The sequence below is a fragment of the Nelusetta ayraudi genome, unplaced genomic scaffold, assembly GCF_046127955.1.
Source record: "Nelusetta ayraudi isolate G7.1 ecotype Tasmania unplaced genomic scaffold, CSIRO-AGI_Nayr_v1 ptg000048l, whole genome shotgun sequence".
Lineage (NCBI taxonomy): Eukaryota > Metazoa > Chordata > Actinopteri > Tetraodontiformes > Monacanthidae > Nelusetta > Nelusetta ayraudi.
In genome coordinates this window covers 12,765,584-12,790,136 of record NW_027466098.1, presented here as the reverse complement: position 1 = coordinate 12,790,136, position 24,553 = coordinate 12,765,584, and the positions used below count along the sequence as shown (strand labels likewise).

At 43.8% G+C, this 24,553-nt stretch overlaps 4 protein-coding genes across 8 annotated transcripts; 2 read left to right on the top strand and 2 right to left on the bottom strand.

Moving 5' to 3' along the window:
* Positions 1–1,395: 1,395 nt before the first annotated feature.
* On the bottom strand, positions 1,396–4,302 carry ca4b (carbonic anhydrase IV b). The gene is made up of 8 exons (XM_076035716.1): positions 4,125–4,302; positions 3,759–3,803; positions 3,504–3,668; positions 3,041–3,186; positions 2,857–2,949; positions 2,678–2,744; positions 2,294–2,457; positions 1,396–2,080 (listed from the first exon to the last, which is right to left on the bottom strand). Exons 1-8 carry the CDS (start codon positions 4,180–4,182, stop codon positions 1,913–1,915), a joined length of 906 nt encoding a protein of 301 aa, XP_075891831.1. The 5' UTR covers positions 4,183–4,302; the 3' UTR covers positions 1,396–1,912.
* Positions 4,303–5,167: 865 nt separating this feature from the next.
* On the top strand, positions 5,168–7,347 carry LOC142895408 (dehydrogenase/reductase SDR family member 11-like). The gene is made up of 7 exons (XM_076036426.1): positions 5,168–5,386; positions 5,912–6,121; positions 6,226–6,320; positions 6,436–6,565; positions 6,776–6,868; positions 6,986–7,051; positions 7,194–7,347. The coding sequence occupies exons 1-7, from the start codon at positions 5,255–5,257 to the stop codon at positions 7,233–7,235; spliced, it is 768 nt and encodes a 255-aa protein (XP_075892541.1). The 5' UTR covers positions 5,168–5,254; the 3' UTR covers positions 7,236–7,347.
* Positions 7,348–16,388: 9,041 nt separating this feature from the next.
* On the top strand, positions 16,389–18,005 carry LOC142895054 (adenine phosphoribosyltransferase). The gene is made up of 5 exons (XM_076035781.1): positions 16,389–16,601; positions 16,718–16,811; positions 17,092–17,238; positions 17,690–17,785; positions 17,862–18,005. The coding sequence occupies exons 1-5, from the start codon at positions 16,476–16,478 to the stop codon at positions 18,002–18,004; spliced, it is 606 nt and encodes a 201-aa protein (XP_075891896.1). The 5' UTR covers positions 16,389–16,475; the 3' UTR covers position 18,005.
* A 1,792-nt stretch (positions 18,006–19,797) lies between these two features.
* On the bottom strand, positions 19,798–24,196 carry LOC142895407 (ras-related protein Rab-34-like). 5 transcript variants are annotated; one of them, XM_076036423.1, is made up of 12 exons: positions 23,892–24,196; positions 23,680–23,770; positions 22,815–22,906; positions 22,641–22,732; positions 22,480–22,548; positions 22,259–22,360; positions 22,093–22,157; positions 21,955–22,006; positions 21,782–21,863; positions 21,188–21,278; positions 20,439–20,546; positions 19,798–20,339 (listed from the first exon to the last, which is right to left on the bottom strand). In XM_076036423.1, the coding sequence occupies exons 3-12, from the start codon at positions 22,887–22,889 to the stop codon at positions 20,272–20,274; spliced, it is 804 nt and encodes a 267-aa protein (XP_075892538.1). In that variant the 5' UTR covers positions 22,890–22,906; positions 23,680–23,770; positions 23,892–24,196; the 3' UTR covers positions 19,798–20,271. The 5 variants fall into 5 exon arrangements, with proteins under 5 accessions (XP_075892538.1, XP_075892537.1, XP_075892536.1 ...); XM_076036422.1 differs by lacking the exon at positions 23,680–23,770 and having other exon boundaries at positions 23,876–24,196; XM_076036421.1 differs by lacking the exon at positions 23,680–23,770 and having other exon boundaries at positions 23,892–24,192.
* Between the last annotated feature and the right edge of the window lie 357 nt (positions 24,197–24,553).

The window sequence follows — 24,553 nt, the reverse complement described above, 5'->3', positions numbered from 1 at the left end:
CAAAGTGAGTCAAGAGGAAGTGGGGGATGGGCGGCAAGCGTGAACAGTCAAGCGATGTCCTGTGAGCGCTGAAGAAGAAGACAACGGAAAGAGAGAGGAGGGGTGGTGGTGGTGGAGGTGGAGGGAGAAGGGGGGAGGGGGGGCAGCTAAAGACCGCCAAGTTCACGTTCAAGTGAGCGGGGCAAAATAATTTCAACGCCGAGTCTTCTTTGAGAAGGCCGGGTGCCGAGTGCTCTCTCCGCACCATGACTGTGCACCTTGCACATGTCTCGCCATCTCGGCGGAGGAGGAGGTGCTTGCATCAGACGGCTATTTCTGTGCAACATGGGATTATAACCAGTGTGATCCCCTCGGCTGCTTAGCGTGATATAGATAGCGTCAGGGTGCCAAAAACCAGCCGCAGCATCTAATGACACGGGAGGCTTATCCTCTTTGGCCTGCCGCTCGGGGCTGATTGAATTATGTTTTACCTGCTGCATGACTGCTGATCACAAAAGGGGAGTGGAGCTGCCGTTAGCTCACCCGTTAGCGTACGGCAGAGTGGCTGCTGCGATACTATATATGGACACATGCACTCGTTTTTTGGAATGATTCATTCCTCTGCAGATTTGATTGGTTGATTATTTGTAATGCAGCATACATGGATGGGTGTTTGTTTGCAATTAGTAAGGCACAGCTGTGTCCCATGATCTCTAATTGATTACTAATTGAAGTCTCTGTGTATGTATAAGATGTGTTCATGACTGTTTGGACTTTCACCCTACTGAAGGCACAGAGCTGGAACACGCAAGTCCAGTCATTTTCAATCTGTGTAGCCATGCCATAATAAAGGCTTTTTAATTTTCTATATACAACAGAGTTGCCATGGATTTTTCACTTCCTCATCCTGCACTTCACTCGTACACTGCTCCCCATTTTTGTGCAAGGACTTAACTGAATCTGTCAGCTTCTACATACTGACATAATTGGAAAAGGTCATGTTGAATTTAGCTGAGCAATTTAGCACACACGCAAACACACAAGACAGAGAGACAAAGCTTCTACAGGGACTGTCAGAAACAGAATTTTCAAATTAGTCCACGCCCCTTTTTTCGGCACTCACTTTTCTGAGGAAAGCAACAACGACAGATTGTTCAGTGCTCCCACCTAGTGGACATTGATGGTATTGAGGATGAATGGCATGAGGCAGGGAGAACAAAATGGTAAATTCCTTGGTTAAATAAATCTGATGATATCAATTTGTTTTAAATGCTTTTTCTTGTTCATTTTGCGAGTTTAGGCAAAACGACTGTCAGTCAAGCATACATGAACAAATGAAGTCAACAATTCCATGTTTTCCCAGTTTAAGTTTATTTTATTTTTTTTTTTTTTGAAAGGCTGATGATTCGGCCAGAAGCACTCAAGACTTGAAGTTAACCTGCTAGTTTAACTGTTAAAATATATCACTCTACAAAGGATGAATAAAACACAAGATAGCTTTCACAGAGAACAATGGTCGCATAAAACAGAAAATATAACATTGGATACACACACTTCAATCGTCTGTCTGTTTTATGTTTGTATAAAAAAGTCTGCGTGAAGGTCTTATGATTTTTTTTTTTATCATCTGAATAATTCCCTGAACTGTGGCTGAAGGAAATGGTTGGCATGTTTAAAAAAAAAAAAAAAAAATATATATATATATATATATATATATACATACAACAGTAGTAATAGTAAAAATGTAAATATAAAACATTGATCCAAGACACTTATGACACTTGACCCACTTAAGTTGTCTTTAAATGTCTTATGAAGAAAGAGGGCTTGCGATAGATCGTACACACGTAACTCACTCTACAATGCTCTATTTTTTCATATAATACGAGCATTGCACACCAGTTGTGGGATGCCGTTATCTACTTTCTCATATCTAAAGTGCACTCGACACCAGCACTGACACCATCAGTAGCACTAGACTCACCAGAGGCACGTGACAAGCAGAGTATTGCACCTGCCGACCGTTCAAAGGCTGCAACGGCCTGAAGGTATTCACCATGGGCTCCCCATCAGGAAACTGGAGCTGGGAGAAAGCTGAAAGCTGCAAGAGGGGGACACAAAAACACAGTTAACAGATGGTAAATAATAATAATAATAATAATAATAATAATAATAATAATAATAATGAAGTCAACAATGTAAATCCTGCATCCTGTATTTTTGTTTTTTGGTAAGCACAGCTCTGGTGAGGTTCCGTCCCGCAGTTTCATCTCCTTCACGCAGGTGTGACAGTATTGTGAGTGTAGTTAGGCACCTGTGTCCTGCTGAGGGGGATGCGGTCCTCAAAAAGAGTCCAGACAACAGCTTGGGCACAGTCCGGAGTCGTGAGGGAACCACTGTAGCGGTAGTACCTTGCCATGGCCCCCTGAGGCAGTGAGAGCATTTCCAGAGACACGCCGTACAGCATGCTGCTGTTTGCTGGTTTGATAAGACAAACAGGAGATAAGGTTATTTGTGAAGAGAAAAATTAATGGATGACCAAGGTTCAAAGCGATAACTCTTTTCAATTTGATTTATTGTTTTATGACAGTAAAATGTCATGTATTTCATTGTTTTATTTCTCTAGTTGCACTTCATTCATCTCACTCATATCTGATATCTTCATTATTTATTTATTTTTTTGTTATGCAAGACTTACTGGGTTGAGAGATATTTCTCAGAGCATTTATCAATCTTTCATAGTGCTTATTGTCAGACTGGGACTCCTGAAATAGAAGAATAGAAAGTTAGTTGGAATTCAAAGTAATGTTTTTACATAGCTAACCATTCAACTGTTTATTTTTTAGCTATCTATGATAATTTCTTTCTCATAATTACCTCAAACAAAAATCCAAGCACAGCTATGCCATTGCTGTTTGCCCCAGCTTGGGATAGATCGGCATATTCTTCTTTTATGTAGACAATATGCATCTGTTGATAGCACAAAATACTCCCATTATTGATTTGAACATGCAAAACATACATAAAGGTGACATTAAACTGCCGTATTTTTTTTTTTTACCTCCATCGGATATTGTTCTCCATCAATCGTGTGTTCAGCCCCGGGACCTCCATCTTTGCCCCAGTGGTAGTGAACCTGAAGTGCCTTGTATGTTGCAGGCAGTTTCCCCCCACTGATCTTTGTAGTGTTGGGTAGATCCAGTGAAACTGTGAAATAATAAAACCATGTGTCAAAAAACAAAACAATTATCTTGTCCACATCTTACTTCAGAAAGGTTTATTGATGTGTCTTTCAAAAGTTAGTTTTTTTCATGTTTACATTAAATATCATAAATTCCTTCTTTTGTCTTTTCAAATCACAGGAACGTGAATCATCCATCTGCTTCTGGCAATATTCCACTTTTATAATATGATTTACTTGTGCCTTTACAAGCAGTGACCTTTGGAACATTTGCAAGTCACAAATAAGTTTATTCATTAATGGATTATATTACATTTTTATCATAAAGAATGCCAAATATTACCAGAATATCCAGTGTTTTTGATGGCGCCATTGAAAATGTGATTATATTCAGTGAGTTGAAATTGACCTAGCGATATATCTATTTGGGCTTTCTTTGTCACAATGTTTATTGGAGACTGCTCTTGACCATCACAGTGCGCAGAAACTTCTCCCCATCGTTCTGGACCTATAAAGGCAAAATACAGAATATTCAATATTTTCTTTCTTTTCTTATATTCAGACGTGCAATCCTTCCGTTGTTTGTGTTGATAATTACCTTGGCAGGTGCCATTGCAACTGACTTGGGACTGGAAGCACCAATCTAAAACACAAAAAAGGCTTTTAACTTGCCTGAACGTATAAAAATGTAGGCGTCAAAGAAATGCACAGATTGTTTTATATATATATATATGTATATATATATATATATATATATATATATATATATATATATATATATATATATATATATACATATATTGCAAGTGTTTAAAGTGCAATATATATATGTATATACATATATATATATATATATGTATATATATATATGTATACAGTGAGACAGTGAGAAAACCAAAACAAGTCCGTAATGCTACAAGTATGAATAATTGGCCATGTACGCAAGCTCAAAGTTTTGACTTACCAGCTCCAGCCTCAGCCCAAAATGATACAAAGAAAAATAAAATAAGTGCAGCCTGCATTGTTGGTGCTCTAAAATATCTGTATCCGTTTAGCCATAAAGCAGCCTTTTATAGTGACGGTAGGTCCACCTTTCAATCACACCCACTCCGCTTGTCTTGGATTTATGGTCCTTGACTGCAGGAAATTGGAGAGATGCCTGAAGCCATATTACAGGGTTTGGTCACACGCACACACACACACACACACACACACACACACACACACACACACAGAAGCTGTAGTTGGGCAAAGACCTGGTTAAAAATGCCATATAATATTATGCATAATATCATATTGTTTGTTATAAACTCAGGTACTTTTGGCACGTAAATATATGAAGCATTACAACGCAAAGGCCGTTTTGTGTGTGGCTCACTCTCTTTAAAAAACAAAAACAAACATTTATGGCATGGCAGTGACTGCTTTGTGAATGTGTTTTCATAATTAATCAAAAACGACTAGGAAATGTTCTTTTGAAAAATTTTTTTTTTTTTACATAATATATATAACTAAATATAACATAACATACAATAACATTTTGTTTTGTGAAATATTTTTCTTCACAAAAGTAATATCATTAAGAAAACACTTTTTGCTTTGTTTTTTTTTTTGTTTTTTTACGAAAATAAAGGAAACTTTACTTCAAGCTAATAACCAAATCAACAAATGAAAGGGCTATTAAAACATTACATTTCTGTAACATATATAACCTTTATATGTAATCTAGGTTACCGCTGCCACATTAGTTATTTTGTGGTTGCTCTGTGCACTGTTCTCAGCATGCTGCCATCGGCAGAAAGATATGCGTCACTTCCGCTGTACAGCTCTTCGACGTTTCATCAAAACGTTCCAATTCTCTCCACTTCCGCGCATAATGTATCAGAAATCACCAAAGTATATTCTTAGATGTTTTTTGTTTGTTTATTCTTTAAAAGAAAGAGGGGGACAGCCTTTCGTAATTCGTTATGCCAGGCGCACTTCCGTCCACTGGGGGGCGTCTGTCCTCCTTCGCCTGAGTCTGTTGCACACCTCTCGTCTTCTCACGGCGTCTGAGCGGTTCACCTGAGCGGGCCTCGCTTCGTCGCTGTTGTCATGGAGCGCTGGAGGGGCAGAGTGGCCCTGGTGACCGGAGCCTCGGTGGGAATCGGGGCGGCCATCGCCAAGGAGCTGGTCCGTCACGGTATGAAGGTGGCGGGTTGCGCTCGGGACGTGGAGAAAGTGAAGGTGTGTGACGTCTAGTTTTCACCCGCCTCGCTGTGTTTGACGCACTTTAAACACTTGCAATAGTTCCTCCTCACACGCCGAGATCCCATGACGGCAATTCTTCTAGCGGGCTTTTATTCACCAAAGTTTTATTTTGAAAGCTTCCGGTTTCCACTGAATGTACAGTTAAAAGGCCAGAGGGTTCAAAGGTTCGGTTCGCGGGCCACATGCTGCCCACTGCCCCCCCACTCCCCTGTTCGCCTCGCGATGGCAGTACTCACTGCACAGTTTGTGGTTTGTGCTAATAATTCTACATTTGTACCAGCCATTTCCGATGCAATTAAAGATAAAATGTATTTAAAAAATAGAAAACTGACAACGTTCTCTACAGTCACTCTTATGCATGTGCAATATTATCTTTATAGCAGTAACTACTTAAACTGTTAAATGGGTAACATTTCTGAGTTTCCTGAAATAAAACATGTTTTTGTTTTTTGAAGAAAAAATAAAAAAAAAATAAAAAAGTGGCATTTGTTTCCATTCCAGAAACTGGCGTCAGAGTGCCTTGGCGAAGGCCTCAGTGGCATCCTGTTGCCGTTCAAGTGCGACCTGACAAACGAGGAAGAGATCGTGTCCATGTTCGGCGCTATCAAACAGCAGCATGGCGGCGTGGACGTCTGCATCAACAACGCCGGCTTGGCTCATCCAGAGTCGCTGCTGAGTGGCAAAACCAGCGGCTGGAGAAACATGTTGGACGTAAGCGCTTCAAACGGAGTGACTTGGTCTTCGCCTGAGCGTCATAAACGGTCGTCTCAGGGTCAACTCACCCACCCACCTCTCTTTGCTGGGCCGTCTCACAGGTCAACGTTCTGGCGCTGAGCATTTGCACACGTGAAGCTTATCAGTCGATGAAAGAGAGGAATGTTGACGACGCTCAGATCATAAACATAAACAGGTGCGGTTTTATTATCGTCCCGGCAAGTAAACAAAGAAAATATCCTGTTGCCGAAGATTCCTGTTTTTATGTATGGTCTGCCAGCCTGATAAATCCTTCACGTTCACACTTGCAGTATGAGCGGACACCGCGTCGTCCACAGCGCAGACACCCATTTCTACAGCTGCACCAAGTTTGCCGTGACGGCGCTGACGGAGGGCCTGAGGCAGGAGCTGCGCGAGGCCAACACTCACATCAGAGCCACAGTGAGACCCACTTTGTGTCTTCTGTATGTTCGGGATTGTGCGATTGCCAAATCGCCAAAAAGTCGTCGCTGAACACACGTTGATGCAACAGCACCTCAAGGGAACCGCCCAATCCTGCGTGACAGAAACACAATTTCCACTCACGTGGGTAACGTGTAGAGCGCAGTATTTCATTTGACGCCAACTCGTTTCTCGAATGTTTGCTTGCAGAGCATCTCTCCTGGTGTGGTGCAAACTGAATTTGCTACGCGACTCTTTAGTAACGATCCTGAGAAAGCTGCTTCTACATACACTAAAATCAAGGTAACAATATCTTTACTGTAGCAAATCAGTTCCAGAAATGTCTCTAATATTAAGGAGAATGTGGAGAATTTGAATCTGAACAGTTTTTGGTTTTTTTTTCTTTTTTACTTCTTTCAGCCGTTGGAAGCAATCGACATTGCAAATTCAGTTGTGTACGTCCTGAGCGCTCCACCACACGTGCAGGTATGTTGCTTGCCCTCTTTGTGTGCTCATTCTGGCCTTTGTTGTTTGGATTTATTGACGTTGCTGTCAAATTCAGCTATTTGCTGTTGAGCCCAGGTTCTCATAGCACAGTGAGATAACCTTATCAACTTTTCTCTCTCAGATTGGAGACATCCACATGCGACCTGTGGAGCAGGTGTCCTAATGTTGCCTCTTTGGAAAGCAAGGCTTTGTTTTTTTTTTACAGAGTAATTTTCCAACTGCAGGAATAAATCTCAGATTTTCAACAAAGAGAATAAAGAGCTTTCTTCAACGTTCTTTTTTTTTTTTTTACTCATTGAAAGGTGTCTTCTGTTGCTGTTTTGCACCATTGTCAACACTTTGGCTGAACATACACCCCCACAGCAAGTCATAAACACCAGTGTATCTCTGCCAGGGTGCAGACAGACATTGTGAGTGGTATTAATAATTCAGTGTTATTCATTCAGCACTGCCAAGTTTGTCTTCTCGATTAATGTGAATAAATAAAAAATACAGCAAAGCGAGACAAACGTGAAGTTGGTGATGTGTAGAGCACGAGCCTAAACACAGTAGCCTGAAGTATCAAACTGCAGGCTACAATTGCCAACGTTGACTAATGGGCTCGAATGAGTGATAAGACATACAATGCATAATAATAATAACAATAATAATACATTGAATTTATAGAGCGCTTTTCAAAGTCCTCAGAGACACTTTACAACAAACAAGGTTAAAACATCAAATTTGCAGTTGAAATGCTTTAAAAAATATATGGCAACAAATAAATCAAGAATGTGGAGTAAAATAAGAGAGAGTAGGGAGGTGTGTATCATTTGTAGTTAATAAGTAACATTCGTTGTCACTTCCTCTTCCCACCTGTGATTAACTGCTTGCCCGTAAGCTATCGCGCCTGTACCTCACCCCACCTTCATTCATCAATACTCGACAGGAGTTAGCATGGTGTATAGATACGGTTTGCTGTCATTAGCTTATCTCTGCTGTTCTGATGTTTGACTCAACGCCTCCATTAAGTAGCTTATTGATCAGTGTCACAGCACAGTTGTGACACAGTGTGGCCACCCCCTCCTCCACCGTCGATGAATTGAACACTTAACAAACTGACAGGAGTAGAAGTAAAGACTGTTAGCGCTGTTCCTTTATTCATATGTATCACACTTGGCCTTAATTACGTAGCAAACGCTAAAATATTTGTCTGAAACGTTGCCTCGTTTAATCTACATTTCTTTGCAGGTTAATACTTTCAGTCATCTATATATGTGTATATTTTATGTTTATGAAAATCCCAAATAATTTGTTGAATTACAACGGGCACGTCTTGAGTAATGTAATACAGACTCTGTCCACTAGAGGTCACAACAAACATCCTTCATTCATTCAATCCTTCATTCTTTGACATGATCTTGCGCTCTTGAGATAGCGGGTTTGAATCTTTAGGAAGCTTTAATTAAAATATTTTATAATAAAAAAAAAAAGAATCTAATTTTCCTGTATATTTTGTGACTTGGTCTACTTTTATCTGAGGCAGTAATAAAGGTCATTCAAATAGATTTAAATTTTTTCTTTTTTTTTTAAGTTAGTAATGATGAAACTGTCAGTTGAAAAAAGTAAAATAAATAACCGTTTTCTTTTATCGTTATAATGAACAAACAGCTCCATAAGGCCACAGAGAGGCTCTGCTTAAATCATGCATTCAAGGACAAGGTTCTAATGGTGAATATAGTTTCATCCCACGTTGCTAAATTCAGTGTTTGAGCTTCTTCTTTGTCAGTTTCAACTGAGTTGTGGCCAACGGAAAGAAAATAAGATCTCTGCAGATAGAAAAGAAAATACTTGATTGTCAGTATTTTCCCTTTAATTTCTTCTCCATACCATTTTTATGTTTAGAAACAAAAATGTTTGCACCAAGGCAGACCTCTGGAGAGGCGGCCAAGGGTCACATGACGGGGTTCGGCCCTGTCATGTCCTCAGATGTGCTGCTGGGATTATTTCCACCGTCAGCAGAAAATTGGTTTAATGATGACTTCCAGGAACCATGAAAGATCTTTTAATGGAAAGACCAGCTAATCCTTTATGGCTCTTTTTTTTTTTTTTTAACGTTGCATTTCATTCCTGTATTTGTAATAGTCATTTCAGTAATCTCTGACCCACGCGCTTCATTGTTGGAAATATATATAAATATTGCACTACTTAAGTGGGGAGCTGTTGGGAGCCACTGATCGTGGGCGCGGGTGTTGTTTGTTAGTACAGGAGCTATGCTTCATTCATCATTTGCAGACCAGCTAATTAAAACCCAGGTTAGGTTCTGCAAATCAATAATCTCCCTCCTGTGTTGGGGAAACATAATTAAATATTGGATTTTTGGCTAATGAGACGACACGGCAGGTGATGTTGTCTTTTTGTTGCATGGTTTCTACATCTTTGCATGTGTGTGTGTGCGTGCGTGCATGCGCGCATGCAGGTATGTGAATGTTGACCTAATTAAAGTTAATTAAGAGTTAATCAGTCTTTATCCTCAGAATCTGATTGGTAGGACTTAAGAAGCCGGATCACCATAATCTAAATACTATATTAATTTCTTGTGTAAATTAAAGCTTGTGTAACCCTATACATAATGAATCCGATTTTATTGAATGGCTGAATTCTTATAATTGGTAGTCTCACAAATTGGTAGTCCAACGAAATTTTAAAAATTGTACACTTTTAATTTGTATTCAGATTTTGCATGTGCAAAAAAATGTTGCACACGAGGGGTTTTATCAATGACCGAGGGAGAGGGAAAATGCAGTTTCAATTTTGTCGTGCAGGGATTTAAGGTTGGATATCTCATCCATTCAAATTCATCCACCTAAATTCCGTTTTATGCAATCATGTGAAAAGCAGCTGACCACAGGGATTTTGGCCTCCTCACAGGGTGTTACAACCCTCCTCGGCAAGAGCTGAAAGTAGTCCTAATGCGCAAAGTGAGCGCCTAATCTGTGTGGAGAATGTGACCCTGCATTAAATCACTCTGAGTGGCTGCAGGGCCAAAGTCCTGCCGAACAAAGGAGCACAGTAGGGGAGCACGATTTAAAGAAGGGTGAAACATAATGTAAAGTAAAAGGATTATCTATCTATCTATCTATCTATCTATCTATCTATCTATCTATCTAGCTAGCTAGCTAGCTAGCTGTAAATATTTTTGCCATTAAATGTATTAATATTCATTGATCACATACTTTCACAAGAATTGTCGAATATTTTATTACTCACATGCAGAACACAGTTGAAAAAAAAAACAAACAAACAAAGATGATTTGGACAATTTTCATGATTCTGGTACCGACCCAGAAGAATAACCATATTGTATGTATTTCTATATATCAAGTGAATGGATCTCTCTCTGCCGTGTCAGCAGAAGAAAAGAGGCTCACGCTCGGCTCCTGGAAAGCGCCGCTTTCCTCCTCTTCTTCCTGCTGAATTGTGCTTTGGCTCTCTCTATAGATAACTGGCGTGGGCTCATGGTGGGAGTTGCTGAGGTGGTCGCGTTGGGGGCCTTATCGGGTAGACGGATCTCCTTGGCGTGGGGGATTTGGGATTTTGCCGGCGTTTGTGGGCTGCGTTGAAGGGCTGCGGCGGTGGCGGCAGAGGAGGGTTTGTCTTTCTTCTTCCTCCTCCTGCTCTTCCTCGTCCGCTGCTGCCCGGCTGTCTGCGTGTGCATCTCTGTCGTGACAGAGGGGGCCAGTGTGGCTGTGGCATAGAGCCTCCATTCAGTCACAGTGTCTGTTTCTGCTGCGGGGCTGCTGCTCTCTGGTGATGGAGGGAGGAAGGGGCCCTTTTTGCTCTTGCTGCCTTTCAGTCTTTTCTTTTGGGACTTGCGCTGCTCCGGGTGGCTCAAGGACGAGTTGTGAGCTCCTCCTCCTCCTTCATTTCCTCCTCCTTCTGCCCTCTGCCTCCCTCTGTGAGCGTCCTGCCTGTGCGACAGCGTCGTCACGGTGGGGGTCCCAGTGAGTGGGATCGATTCCAGATAGCCCACCGAGAAGCTTCCAGCAGGGGGAGCAGCCGCCGTGGGGGGAGCGGCTGCCGTGGGGGGAACGCCGCCGCTGCCGTCTTTCCTCCTTTTTTTCCCGCCCACCTTCACCCGCCTCTCCTTTGACCTGCTCTGTTTGACCTTTCCACCATCGCCCCCAGAGCGCAGCCGCTCCTGGGGCCCTGCCGCAGGGGTTGTTGCGGGGGCATCCGTGGTGTTTCCAGGGGGCCCCGCCTTGGAGAGAGGAGGGTGGGCGGCCTCGCCCCTCGACCTCCAGCCTCTCCTCCGCTGCTTGGGTCTCGCTCTGTGGGGGCCCCCCGCCGCCGTCGTCGTTGAAACGGCCGGCTCTGGTTTCTTCTGGACGGCCGTCGGTGACGTGGACGCCGTCTCCTTTTCCGCCGCAGGCTCGTCTTTCATGACTTCGTTCAAGGGCTTCTCCTCTCCTCCGAGCTCGAGGGCGCCGCCGCCGACGTCCACGACTTCTGCCTTCTCGCTCGACCGGTGCCGCATCTGTGACTCACTGATGAAGTTGCTCAGAGCCTTGACGTCTTCTGCTCCTCCGCCGGGGGTGGACACGGCAGCCCCCTCCGCCTTCTGCTTCCTCCTCCTCCACTTTCCCTTTCCTTTCTGCTTCTTGCCCGTTTTCTTCTTCTCCTTCTTCTTCCTCTTGTTCTTCTCCGAGCTCTGCGACTCGCCTTTGTCGGTGTCCGCCGTCGAGCTGGAGACGGTGGCGAGGACCTTGATGAAATCCTCCGCGGCCGTGACCACGTTGGTGAGCGAGGGCTCCGGGATGGTGGACTGCGTCGCGGCCTCCGCCTCCCCCTCGTCGTGCTCCCCGGGGCTCCTGGGAGTCGGCAGCGGCAGCTCGTCGATGATGTCGATGCCTCCGAAGTCGTACGGCACCACCTCCCTCAGCACGGCGATGGGCAGCTTCTCGTAGCGTTTGCAGCTGAGAGGAAGGCGAACGGAGGGGAGATCGCATGTGAGGATTTGAAGCAAAGTAATACAGATCAGTGTGTTGCAAATCTGCTGAAGAATTTCACACCCCAGCGCACGATACTTACATGCCGTACCAGTGGCGCTCCGTGCACTGCTCCTCATACTTGAACACGAAGCATGGCACGCCAATCACGTTGAAGAAGGCCTGACCGAGGACCCTGGAGGCCGTGTCATTGACCCTCCTCAAGCAAGACCTCAACCTGGAGGGGGGAGACAGGCAGAGGACAGAAATTAGGCTCTTTTCTGTAAGGAATCTTAATCTGACCTGCAAAATGTTGATCACTCCATGAAAGCACAAAAACATAGATAGATAGATAGATAGATGTCACGGTTTCTCCAACAGCAATGCATTTATCAATTGAATTTTTCATTTTATGTACTTACCATACCAGGCCCCTTTTCCCTGCTTAACAATTAACCTTACAGTAAGATTTTGGATTGAGACTTCTGCATTGTTTCATTGTGTATCTGATATGGCTCCAATTCTTAATGTAATGGCTAATGTAATGTTGAAAATCTCTGGAATCAGTAATCACATATTACCGCCGCTGGCAGTGGTCGATGTCTTAAGATTTCGCTTCCTCAACTGTGCTCATTTTACCAAGCGATCACATAAAACAGAAACGTTTATATGGCATAGGTGTAACACTTCTTCCAGGACTCGTCGTTACCTCTCGTCGCAGTCACAGTGGCAGATGGAGTGCCACTTGAAGTTGGTGTAGCCGTACTTGGAGGAGAAGGCGTGGATGACGAGCGGGCAGTGGTCGTGGACGCGGCAGCAGCTGTCGGCCTCTGCGAACTCCCCTGCAGCAGCGTGGACAGTTAGGTAAGTAAAGGACTCACTCGCACCCTAACACGCGACTAAAGTGAAAGAACGCACCCAGCTGGTCGTAGTGATCGGCCATGTTTCCGGCTCCGCACCACAGGGTTCCTGGGTAGGTGAAGCCTCTCTTGGATCTCTGCAAAACCTCCTCCTCCTGACGTCCAGGCTCGTCGTCGCCGCCGCCGCCGCCGCTGCTGCTCGCGCTGCGCTGGAACTCCCGGCACGCCGATTTGGCTTCATCCATGCGCGCGTAACGTGCGCCGAACTCGTGCCCGGCTCTCTGCTCTGTCGCCTGCGTCCTGCACTCGTGCGTAAAGGACTTCACCTCCGCCTTGCTGGCGACGACCGAGCAGCCCAGCAGCTTCCCGGCGGGACTGACCGCAGAGCTCACCACCGCGGTGCCGTCCGACACCTGGTAGAGGAGGAGTCCCTCCGCGCCGGTGGACATTTTTACGCACTGGGTGAAATTGAGCAAGAAGAGCGCCTCTTTGCTCTCCTTCTCGGCGTCCAGAGCCGTGTTGGGGAAGTCGCCCCTGACGAAGTTTCTGTCCAGGTAAGACAGAAAGACGAAGAAAACCGACCACATGATGTGGCACTTTCAGCACCACACGTGACGGAGACAGCTCCTCGCTCCTTCCCTCTGCGCTCCGGCGGCACCCTCCCACTTTTTAAGGCGACGCTCCGGTGGGGTGACCATTAATACGATGGATGGAGACGCTGGGAGGAGTCACCAGAATTAACCTCTGTAGGATTTCCAACCTTGGTACAGTAGCCTGGCGCCACTGGTATGTTCTGTAAATCCCCACAGTGCTTTGTAGAATATCTCAGAGGAAGGTGGCCTCAGGAACAATGACGATGAAGCTTGATTTTGGTACATTTACATGATGAACAGGGAAATGTATGGGCTGAAATGCGACTCACTGTTCTAGGGAGGAACTGACAGCTGAGAATTGGATCCAGCTCTTCAGCCTGACAGGTTTTTGTTTGTTTGTTTGTTTGTTTGTTTGTTTGTTTTCACCAAGTGCTTGTTTCTGAGGGTTCACCAAAGGTGGCAAAAGTATTCACATTCTGTACTTAAGTAAAAGTAAGGGTACTTGTGTAAAAATGGTGGTAAAAGTACTGATTCAACTCCTTCACTCAAGAAAAACATTGGATGCGTTCTGAAATGTAAAAAGTCAACAATGTATCTATTTAAAAAAAAAAACAAAAAAAACAATTTTACTAGCAATAACCAATGTCATGTCCTGTTTGTTTATTTTGCTGTGTACTCAACAGTGACCCAAAAGCTGTACTTTAAAAAAAAAAAAAAATCTCCCTCTCTTTATATTTAACGATGCAATCACAGTTCAAAACAGAGTTCAAAATATCTCCACTTCAAGCAACAACAACTAAAAATATTTAAGTGAATCATTGGTAGACCTTTAAACATAAAAGAAACAATCATGTTTTTCTTTTCCAATGTGAGAAATAAAAACAATAATTAAGTATTTGTACGCTGTTACTTGACAAATCGTGAACCTCCAGCATCTTTGACAACACACATCGGATGGGGGGAGGGGCCAATGACCGCAAGTTACCTCCTGGATCTCCACCACCACATCCCTCCCCCACTGGGTTCAGCAGAGTGGAGATTTACTTCACCAAAAAACGCCCAGAGGAGGTCTCAGCTCGCCCGGCTTCCCCATGGTAACGGGCATGGCGTGACTGTGCCAGCCTGGGAGGATTGGACATCTTTCAACTGCCACTGAATCGGCGATGACCTAAATAAATCACATTGTGGGCAGAGAACAACCCCTTTCACTGTGGAATGTGGAGAAAGGTTGGCGCTGTCGCATGCAAAGCTCACTTCACTGACACAGTCACCAACGACTTCATGCTAAACCTACAAGCACCGACGCTTTAAAACACGTGTTCGTTCGACGGCTGATAGAACTCCTTTCAGGACATCTGACCGGTACCTCTGTGACCTTTGACCCCGCGGTGCCAACGGCCCTCGGCCCCAGTGACCGGGAGTCCATAAAAGAAGAAAACCCCTCTTGTCGGGTCAGATTTCTAATCAGCCCAGCGCTCTGTCATATGGCTCGTCTTAGAAGGAGCTCCAGCGGCGGAGGTCCTGCCTCCCCAGAGCGCTGCAATCCGATTTCTGGAGGGCGGAGAGAAATGATGTAAAATCACCAGAGGCAACATCCGAGCGAATTGTTGAGCGAGGAGCGTTTCCCATGAAACAAGATGTGGAGGCGGGAAGAGGAATTTGAGGAGGGCGGGAGAGGAGGGGCCATGCCAAATGATCCCGGTGATCCCCTGGAAAGATTTAGGCTCGGCAGCGAAGCAGAAAGGTGAAACTGATGAAACATTGAAGGGCCGCTGCCGCAAGGGCTGCAGGCGGCCAGGCTCAATTTACTCTCATCCACAGCCAGCCACAGACTGGACAGAGTGCCTCCTAGTGGAGAACATCATTCAGGGACAGTGCAGGCTCGAAGGCTCGGCTGTAAAAAAAAAAGCTTGTATTATGTATTATTATCAATAATACATAATACAAAACATGAGCTGTCATTATAAATGATCATTGACTTTTTAATCAAAATCATTCGAATCTAATCAGCCCATCTCCCGTTTTCAACAACACCGTCCTGACATCATGTGGCTAAAATATGTTACTGCATGTTTTCTCCTCAAATTTTTCCAATTTCAAAGCTTCTCGAGGCTTTGGGAGTTTTGCACTATGCTGTTCAACTAGAAGCAATGAGCCGGTGTGAAGTGTCAGAGTCAAGACTGTGGGACTGTGGAGATCCTGCTGGCAGTTCTTGGCTCAGCTTGAACTCTTCTGATATTACATCTGTTAGTCTAACGTGATCGTCATCTCCCCGACAGTGTGAGAATATTTTGTGAACACACTCAGGTGACGGTTCCAACAGTGTCCAGGTTCTCATTCTGACCCTAAAGCAGCTACAATAAAGAGATGCTTGCGGGGAAATTTGCAGTTTTAGGGTCTCATTATTACAATGACAGTATAAATCTAAGGAGCATTTAGGGCATACAAGAAAATATTAATTCACCAACCTGTGTGCACTTAAAATAAGCTGGTTTGACGCAAAGAAAGGATTTACTTGCAAACACAATTTCCTATTGGTACATATGTATTAATGTCTCCAGGTTTAGTTGGAAAAGGCAATTCAATTGTCTCGAAGACAGATAGATGCAAATGTCATATTCAGTTGTATTTTATTTTCTAAATGACACAGTGTTGTCATTTAAATAAAAGTAGTTTTTGACAACAAAAAAAACCAAAAACTGAATACTGAAAAATATCTGCAGATTTACAGTTTGCAGCACATTTGTCATGAGTCTCCTGGAGGTCATGCATGGTGCTGACTTAAAGTTCCAGCACTTACGAGAAAGTCAGTAACACTAGCTCAGGCTTCTCCAGGCCACATCCCACCCACCACTCGCCCCTTCTCTTGCTCTCTCTCTCTCTCTCTCTCTCTCTCTCTCTCTCTCTCTCTGACACTCATTCACAGTCACGTCCATTCAGCTCAGTCTCTCTGTCCAAACTGCTGTAAGTTTTATTTCTTCAAATGGATGCGTTTTCTCTTCCCGGAGACACAAGACACAAAGGATGGTACTTGGCCCTGATGGCTCCAAACATGAAAGGACCAACATTCGCCTGGCTGGACCCGTCTAGACTCTACTGCAACTCTCAGGTATTCCAAAAAAGCAAACCACTCGGCTGTGTTCAGTCTCACCGACAACTATAGACAATGCAAGCAGCGTGTGTAGACACTAACTGCATACTTGTTGTGCTTTGCGCCGGACCCAGGCTCTTGCAGACTGTACCAGTGATCTCCTCGCGCCATTCCTCAATGACACCATTGACCTGGTGGCTGGGATCGATGCAATGGGATTCATCCTAGGTATAAGCAGCTATAAAAAAAATAAATAAATAAAAAAAACTAATTTCAAGAAGTCAAGTGAAGAGTTGTAAAGGTCGACCCCAGTCGGTATATCCCTAATTTTATTTCCAGATGCAGTTACTCTGCGCTTCAGTCAGGAAACCTGACCCCAATGGCCCAGACTAAATTTAGATCTTCTGCTGCCTCAAAACTCTGCTCCCTAAGCATTACAATCTACATGCCACAATTGTTTTACGGCAACTGTGTCAGTGTGTCTCACCCTTTAAGTGTTTGTTTACAGGAGCATGTGCTGCCACCACTCTTGGGAAAGGTTTCCTGGCGATCCGCAAGGCCGGACACTTGTGTGTCCCCACGCACAATCAGGGCTACAGCGACTACACTGGCAGGGAAAAGACCATGGAAGTACGACTGGACGTGCTGAAGCCAGGTAAACCTGCTGCTTTTTTTTTTACTCCAACTGTAAAGAGCTAGAGTAAAGCAGCTGTTATTGTAAAGACCCTTGAAAACCTTGTGGATGAAATTATCTCGCTGCTTTGTAACATTACTGACTTGTCAACTACCAGCTCCAAAATCAAACAACCCACAACATTGAAAGCGTCATAAGACCACAGGATCTTTTGGCTAGTTACTGACTAGCACCCTCTAGTGGTGTAAGTAGTGTATTGTGGCATTAGAGGAGCCCCATTATTAATTGATACAAACAAAATACTTTAATAATAAGGATTGCAAAGGATTATAAAAGGGGAATAAAGTGAAGCTTTTAGTTTGTTTCGCCTTCTTTTACACAGTAGATACTATTTATAAAACACACCAAGAATCCTACAGTTTTCTTAATATATTTTGTCTTATGAACGGATGCAATTATTGTCTCCCTGCAGGTATGAAGGTGCTGCTGGTTGACCAGTGGATTGAGACCGGCGGCACAATGAAAGCTGCCATCCAACTGTTGGAGAAGCTGGGAGCCACAGTCGTAGGTACGTTCAGGTGTTTGTGTCTCCCTCCCTCCTTTCCCACACCTCTTCATTTAAACCAACCCGCTGTCTGCTGCAGGCGTAGCGGCCGTGGCCATCGAGAACACGGAGGGAGGAAAGTGGATTAAAGACAACTATAAATTCTCCCACTGCATCCCGGAGGAGCTCCAGAGCCAGATAGACCACAAGCATCTTGATTCCTTTAAAGGTTTCCACAACTGAGCTTAAAGGGGACCTATGATGCTTTTCCACTTTTCTGAGCTTTAAAAACTGTTACAATAGTGAACCCTATCATCACACGATCTCGATATTGTTAAATAATGACGTTCATGCATTTGGACGTGAGCCCTGCAAATTGTTGGGCATGTTTCCAAACCAGGGGTGGGCAATTATTTTTTGCAACGGGCCACCTGACAGACCTGAATCGTGTCAGAGGGCCATGGAAGTTTTGTCGACAGGGTGTGGGGGTGGGGAGGGGTGAAATCGCACTAACATCCCGCCAACGTCTCGTCGATGGGGGTGCGGGGGGCGCTAAAGTCCCGCGGAAGTATCTTCGCAACTCTTTCGCTCTCCATGCGATCGACGGGTAGATCGCGTGATTAACGAGTGGCCTCACACGGGCCGGGCAGAGACACGCAGCGGGCCGAATGTGGCCCGTGGCCTGTACTTTGCCCAGGTCTGTTCTAAACGATCTGTTTTTCAACACTGGGCACGGAATTACGTAATTGTGTGCCGGATCTCCTTTCATGGCCAAGGTCCGGCACCCTCTCGGACTGGTTCCGCCCTCCCCAGCTCTGTCCCGGAAGTGATTCCGCAATGTGCTGCTCCAAGAAAATGTTTTTTTCGGTGTCAGGCAAACTAAAAAATATAAAATAAAAAAAACCGTGCGACTAACAAAGCACCAAGGACCACAACCGTCGGAGTGGAACGAACAGAGAAAATGTTGGAGGTTTGTTCAGCCTAATATGCGGATGCGATGGAACACCGGTCTACAGCCAGACCCCTCTCGTCCGGTCGGCAACGGGAGTGAGTCAGCCACGGCAATATTTGAAAACATGTATGAGGACTGTGAGCGTATTGTGACCTCAAGCAACATTAGTTTTAAGACTACTTGCAACGTACAACCGCTGAATCGTGTTGATGAACTGTTAGCCACCACCGCTAACTCCGTGCTCTGCTTGTTATGTGTGTTGTGTTCGCTGGCAGCCAAACTGAAGAGGCAGCGATTTTGACTCGCAAGTTTCACTCCTTATAGCGATGTTCATGCTGCCAGCATGGTAACATGGGTTCTATAGAGCTCTTCCTGCTTTGTGCTTGATGTGGACGTAAGTTGTGCAGATATTCTTGTCTAATCATAAACGACTCTATGACTGAAGTGATCGTTTCAGCGTACATATTTTCTCTGCTCGGACAGTGTTTTGATACAAGTCAACAGTAAGAAATGAAATCATTCTAAGCCCTATTAAGATGTCTCGCAAAAATACAAAACAAAAACACGGTCAGTACACAAAGTAAAATATATTTCCTGGGACACGGAAGGCACAAAAAACGTCCAGGGACCTTCGGTCCACCTTGCGGCCGTAACTCAGCCCGTGCTGGGTCCGTACGAAGCTGGATGAGCTGCTAAACAGCGGCTAAAGGGTGAAGCCTTCACGACGGTAAGTGTTTAAATTGTGCCTGTTTCGTAAAGTTTGCCGTTTACTCTTCACTCCCGCACCGGCAAACTGAGGAAGTGAGGCTCAGCAGCGACGAAAAGTGTGACCCCGGGCGGGGGCGTACACCGGCAAGGCTGGGGTGGAGTGAAGTGAAACAGAGCGTTTTCGCGGGACGCAGTAAATCCGAGGAAACGAGCCGCGAGATACGCAAATCTAAAAAGCTTTCAGCGCGGAAAATCGTGCGTTGCTGCTCTGGAGGGGCCAGATATCAAATACAAAAGCCCGAAAATGAGTGTAATAGGTCCCCTTTAAAAATGAAATCATTTCTTAATGTTTGTGGGAGAAAAGGGAATAATGACATTTCATTTTTACTTCCTTAAAGAGACCTTTTATTTGTATTCTTTATAATACACTTTTTTATTTTAAAAACAAGTTTTGTTTTTTTTAATGAAATTTAAAGATTTTATGAAATGTAATACATACAGTACAAGTAATCCTTTCTCTGACAAAATCTTTGGAGTGGATATTTAACACATGATTCGTAACAGTGTAAATACTGCAAAACAGGTAAAAACACCAGGTTGGTAATATTTAAGACATCTATGGTCACAATATAAAAACTTTTAGGGAGTTTGTGAGTCAAACTTTGACATTCTTCAATAATCCACTTCCCACAGTGGAAATCTTTTTCTTTTTTTTTCTATTCCAGGAAAACACTCACTCCATCCTCCCACCTCATGACGTGACCAGAGAAAAGCAGCAGCCTTCTTTTTCCACCAAGAAAATCCCTCATTTTCAGTCCATACCTTTAATTTCAAACCCTCTATGTCGTCGTCACTGACAGCAGTTTGACTGTTTCTTCTTTGTGGTTGTGTACAGATTCTTTGAATTGCTGTTAATCCCTGAAAAACAAAAACAAAACAAACAGATGAGCTGGGCGTCTAACTGCATGAACACTTCCAAGTTTTTGTTTTTCCATAAGTGTCCACAGAGATACTCACGCACAACATCCCCGATTTGCCTCGATCCGCCCTTCTCCAGTTCGGACAGAACGCTGCCCTCGAATGCCAACGATGCAACGCGAAAGAAAAACTCCTTCACATTCTCTCCTACAGCATAGAGACAAACATTGCAAGGAACTGTGAGAACATTTCTGTAAAGAAAAACATTGATCTTTTAAAATTATGGAGAAGAACGGAAGAGTTTGAAAAATCTGGAAGCGACTGACGCAGCAAAAAGAGTGACTGATGGAAATGGTCAATTTAAAAAAAAGGTTTAATTTCATGCTTATCTATAGCAGATGAACTTAAATAATTTTCTTTGTAAATGTCTTAATGTTGATTGCAGAATTTTGTAAGATTGCCTCAGTCCCACAGGCTCATTTAGGCATGACTGCAGTGTTTCCTGCTAAATGTGATGTTATGAAAAGTAGCTGCTCGTGTTTTATTTTTTCATTCCCTGTAAATGTGTGATTTGTAAGTTTGTTCTGTATATTAAATGACAGTCAGCTCTTCAATTACATTAGATGCTTATATTGTTATTACAAAAATGTTTAATCGATTTTAATAGATTTGACAAAGAGCCGCTGCAGAGTTACAATAGGTTTAACACAACTACATGTGACTGCTTTATCATTTTTAGGTAAATAAAATGAAAATTTAAGAGTTGGATTGAGACCGTCTTTCAGCAACTCCTCTTTTCTAGAGGAATCAGTGTGTGAGTCCAGTGTTAAATCCAGACGTGCACTCACCTGTCAGTGATGACACAGCCCAAAACTCTGCGGTCATCTCTTGGGCCAGTTTCAGAGCGTCCTGCTCAATCTGTGCGAACTGAGCCGGAGACTGTCGGGGAAACACAGAGAAAATGACTTTACATTTCGGTTCAGTTATCAGCATTGTGAAGAGATCTGACTGGTATATTCTTAAATATGAACATCACTGTCACTAGTACGAATCATTAATCAAATGAATAGACAACAAAAATCGTGATGTAACAGCGCGGATACAATTTTTTAAAACTTTTTTTTCCTGAGTGAATCAATTTCTTTTGAACCATAAACGCACAATTGTTCTGTTTTGCTTTGCTTGTTTTAAACTACTATTTTTTACATATATCAAAATATGTTTTTAATGTCCATTACTAAGAATATATGACGTATAATCGAAAAAAGTAATTTAACTCATCTTCAGACCTGCACTGGAGAAGAGGAATGGCATTAAATTGGCAGCAGCATTCCTGGGGTTTGAGCATGTGAACAAAGGTTGCTGTTGACACTCACCCAAACAACTATGTGGCTCCAGTCAAAGACCCAGAAATGTGCTCTTTAAACAGAACAAAGACTTACACTCAGGTCTTTCTTTGTCCCCACTAGGTAGAGCTGGACAGCGGTGGGGTCGTTCTCTTTTAAGGCGTCTTCCAGCCACTGCCTGTGGACAGAAAAACAGTGAAATCCCATCCATCCATCATCCATCATACAAAAAACAACACAAAAAAATAGCACAAAACACATGAACTCACCTCACATGGCTCAAAGAGGCAATATCGGTTACATCGAATGTGATAATCACAACTAGAGAAAGAGAAAATATGAGGAATTAAAAACTAAATCTTGCTGACATTCTGTCTTGTTTCTGTTCTCAGTGGTGAATATCTCACCCTGCGCTCCTCTGTAGTAGGTGGAGGCGATGCACTTGAACCGCTCCTGACCCGCCGTGTCCCATCTGTAAGAGAAACCCTGATGAGCGACCTCTATTTGCTTCAGGTGCACTCCGTTTACTGACCGTCTGACACCGAATGCATTGTAAAAGGATGCGAGACTCACAGCTGTAAGCTGAAAGGAACGCCCAGCACCTCGAACCGCTCCATCTCAAAGTCCACACCGATTGTCGCCTTGTAGTTCTTATCAAATGTGTCTTTACAAAACCTAAAAACAGGGGGGGGGGGGGGGGGGGGGATTTGAGATGTTTAGATTTAGACTTTAGACACTTGATTTGTTTTTCAGTGGAGCTTGTTGACTTGCCAGACCTGAGCGTGTGAGCTCACCTATTAATCAGGCAGGTTTTCCCCACAGCCAGGTCGCCCACCACAATCACTTTGGAGATTTTGAATCTGCTAAGCGCAATAAAAGAAAGAGGCAACGTGTAAATGAGTGACCAAACAAACACCAAATGTCCTCCTCCCATCCTGTGGATTGACTCGCTCACCCCACGGTGCCGGTTCGCTGCTCCTGACAGGCGACCTTCACTTTGTTGTCAAAATCCTCCTTCCAGTGCAGAGCCGCCTCTTTCCTGTAATACTGAGGAAGAGGAGGGAAGAAGAGGCGTGAGGCTGTAAACTCTTTAGGACGCCAGACGGGGTTTCTCCACTGCGCCAGTTACCAGGGGGAGCTGAGTGATGACTCGGTCTTTACGCACGGGAGGAAAAACACTCATGGCGGGAACTCGGACCGACATCAGGCTTCAGTGTGAACCTGAAAGCAGGAAGAGGGAAAAGAAGTCAGCCATCACGAGCGCAGTGCAGTCTCGCATCCATTTCTGTTGTCAATAAAAAGTGATTTTAAAAAAAAGAAAAAGAAAAAGTAGTAATGCGTTGAAAACAGCTTACGGTAAAACTTGGAAGAACAAAATCTGGCAATTAAACATCAGTTTTCATTGGCTCATAAACGACATCTAATGTGACAACAAGTTTTTACATAGAAAACACGAGATCCTTCCCAAATGTGAGTGGAAAAAAAATACGTGCAGGATTTCTAACTAAATCATAGTAAAGATGCTGATGATGAAGAGGAGGAGGAGGATGACAATAACCTCAGGCTTGGTGTGCTTGACTGTTTATGAAAATATTCTCTCTTTGTTAGCATTTCTTTTATCGCTCAGCTTATGTTCGTGAAAAATGGGAAGATGACAACACCTTCATTCCAATTACACTTAATGGAAACATTTTCAGCTCTTCTCTCCGCGTGCCATACTCGTCATTCGTGTCCAGACTGAGGCAAACTGTAAAAGCTCCAGTAAAATTCGGGATGCCTTGGCCATCTTTGTTTTCTTTTCTTTTTTCTTTTTTTTCCTTCACTCCCTTTACCCAGAACACTGAGGACCAGAGAAACAGCCGAACCTCAGAGAAGCTCAGAAACGAGACAGAAGCAATAATAAGTATCAGCATACGGAGGCAGTCAATCCGCGCACACTCCGTTTTAATCCTATTGTTCATCAAATCTTCCGAGGAGGAGGAATTTCACGGCACCGCTTTGGTCCACCGAAGAACTCGGACCAGGTTCGCCTTTAAAACCGCGTTCTTTCCCATTGTAATGCTTCGAAGAGCGAACTTTGATCCGCTACGGTACCACAATGACAGGATTTTTTTTTTTTTTTTTTTAAACGCGGTCTAGTTTTTTTTTTTTTTTTTTTTACAGAAGGATCGTGTTTTAGAAGTTTTCTACCAGAATTCAGAATCACCTCGCCGAGACGGGACGCTGTGCCAGACTCCTTTCGGTGATGCGGCTTCTTCTTCCCTTCCGCCGACGCTTCCTTCTGTCATTAAAAACCCTACGAACTCATGGCTGAGTTCTGGATTGTAGAATTTGTAGGTGGCCCGCAAAAGTTCAGACGGGGTAGCTGTTGGAGTGAGCCTGGAACTGGTGTTACGGTGAATTGTGTGCGCATACCCGTTTAAGTGAATGCCAGTCTCCCTCGCGGGATTTAATACCGGAAGTTACGGCCACGCGCGATCATAAATTGGCTGCCTGCCACCATAAAACGTGGAATTAAATAAAACTAAATCGACAACTTCCGGCGTCGATATTAGTTATTGTAAGGAAGAAGTGGCCGAAAAAGACAAGCAATGAGGACAAGAATAACAGTAATTATGGCAGGTACGGCAGTGCGCGCTCTCACGAAGTGCAGGCTTTTCTTGGTGCGCATGAACTCAGCATAACACTGACTCGCTTCCCTGCATTCTCTTTCCCATCCCTTTTGTGCTCTCTTCTGCCCTCTAGTGGTGATATATCTATCTATCTATCTATCTATCTATCTATCTATCTATCTATCTATCTATCTATCTATCGTTTGCACGATTGAATTGTTAAATAGTTGTCAGGTGATTCTGTTTTAAAACGTTT

Excerpts from the sequence above, each read along its gene's own strand:
- ca4b (XM_076035716.1), bottom strand. The coding sequence starts at position 4,182 with ATGCAGGCTGCACTTATTTTATTTTTCTTTGTATCATTTTGGGCTGAG. Across the intron at positions 3,804-4,124 it reads TTGGGCTGAGGCTGGAGCTG|ATTGGTGCTTCCAGTCCCAA; the intron begins GTAAGTCAAAAC and ends TTTGTGTTTTAG. Across the intron at positions 2,745-2,856 it reads TGCTTGGATTTTTGTTTGAG|GAGTCCCAGTCTGACAATAA; the intron begins GTAATTATGAGA and ends CTTCTATTTCAG.
- LOC142895408 (XM_076036426.1), top strand. The coding sequence starts at position 5,255 with ATGGAGCGCTGGAGGGGCAGAGTGGCCCTGGTGACCGGAGCCTCGGTG. Across the intron at positions 6,122-6,225 it reads GCTGGAGAAACATGTTGGAC|GTCAACGTTCTGGCGCTGAG; the intron begins GTAAGCGCTTCA and ends GCCGTCTCACAG. Across the intron at positions 7,052-7,193 it reads GCGCTCCACCACACGTGCAG|ATTGGAGACATCCACATGCG; the intron begins GTATGTTGCTTG and ends TTTCTCTCTCAG.
- LOC142895054 (XM_076035781.1), top strand. The coding sequence starts at position 16,476 with ATGGATGCGTTTTCTCTTCCCGGAGACACAAGACACAAAGGATGGTAC. Across the intron at positions 16,602-16,717 it reads GACTCTACTGCAACTCTCAG|GCTCTTGCAGACTGTACCAG; the intron begins GTATTCCAAAAA and ends CGCCGGACCCAG. Across the intron at positions 17,786-17,861 it reads GCTGGGAGCCACAGTCGTAG|GCGTAGCGGCCGTGGCCATC; the intron begins GTACGTTCAGGT and ends TGTCTGCTGCAG.
- LOC142895407 (XM_076036422.1), bottom strand. The coding sequence starts at position 22,889 with ATGTCGGTCCGAGTTCCCGCCATGAGTGTTTTTCCTCCCGTGCGTAAA. Across the intron at positions 22,549-22,640 it reads CAGCGAACCGGCACCGTGGG|CAGATTCAAAATCTCCAAAG; the intron begins GTGAGCGAGTCA and ends TATTGCGCTTAG. Across the intron at positions 21,279-21,781 it reads GGACAAAGAAAGACCTGAGT|TCTCCGGCTCAGTTCGCACA; the intron begins GTAAGTCTTTGT and ends TTTCCCCGACAG.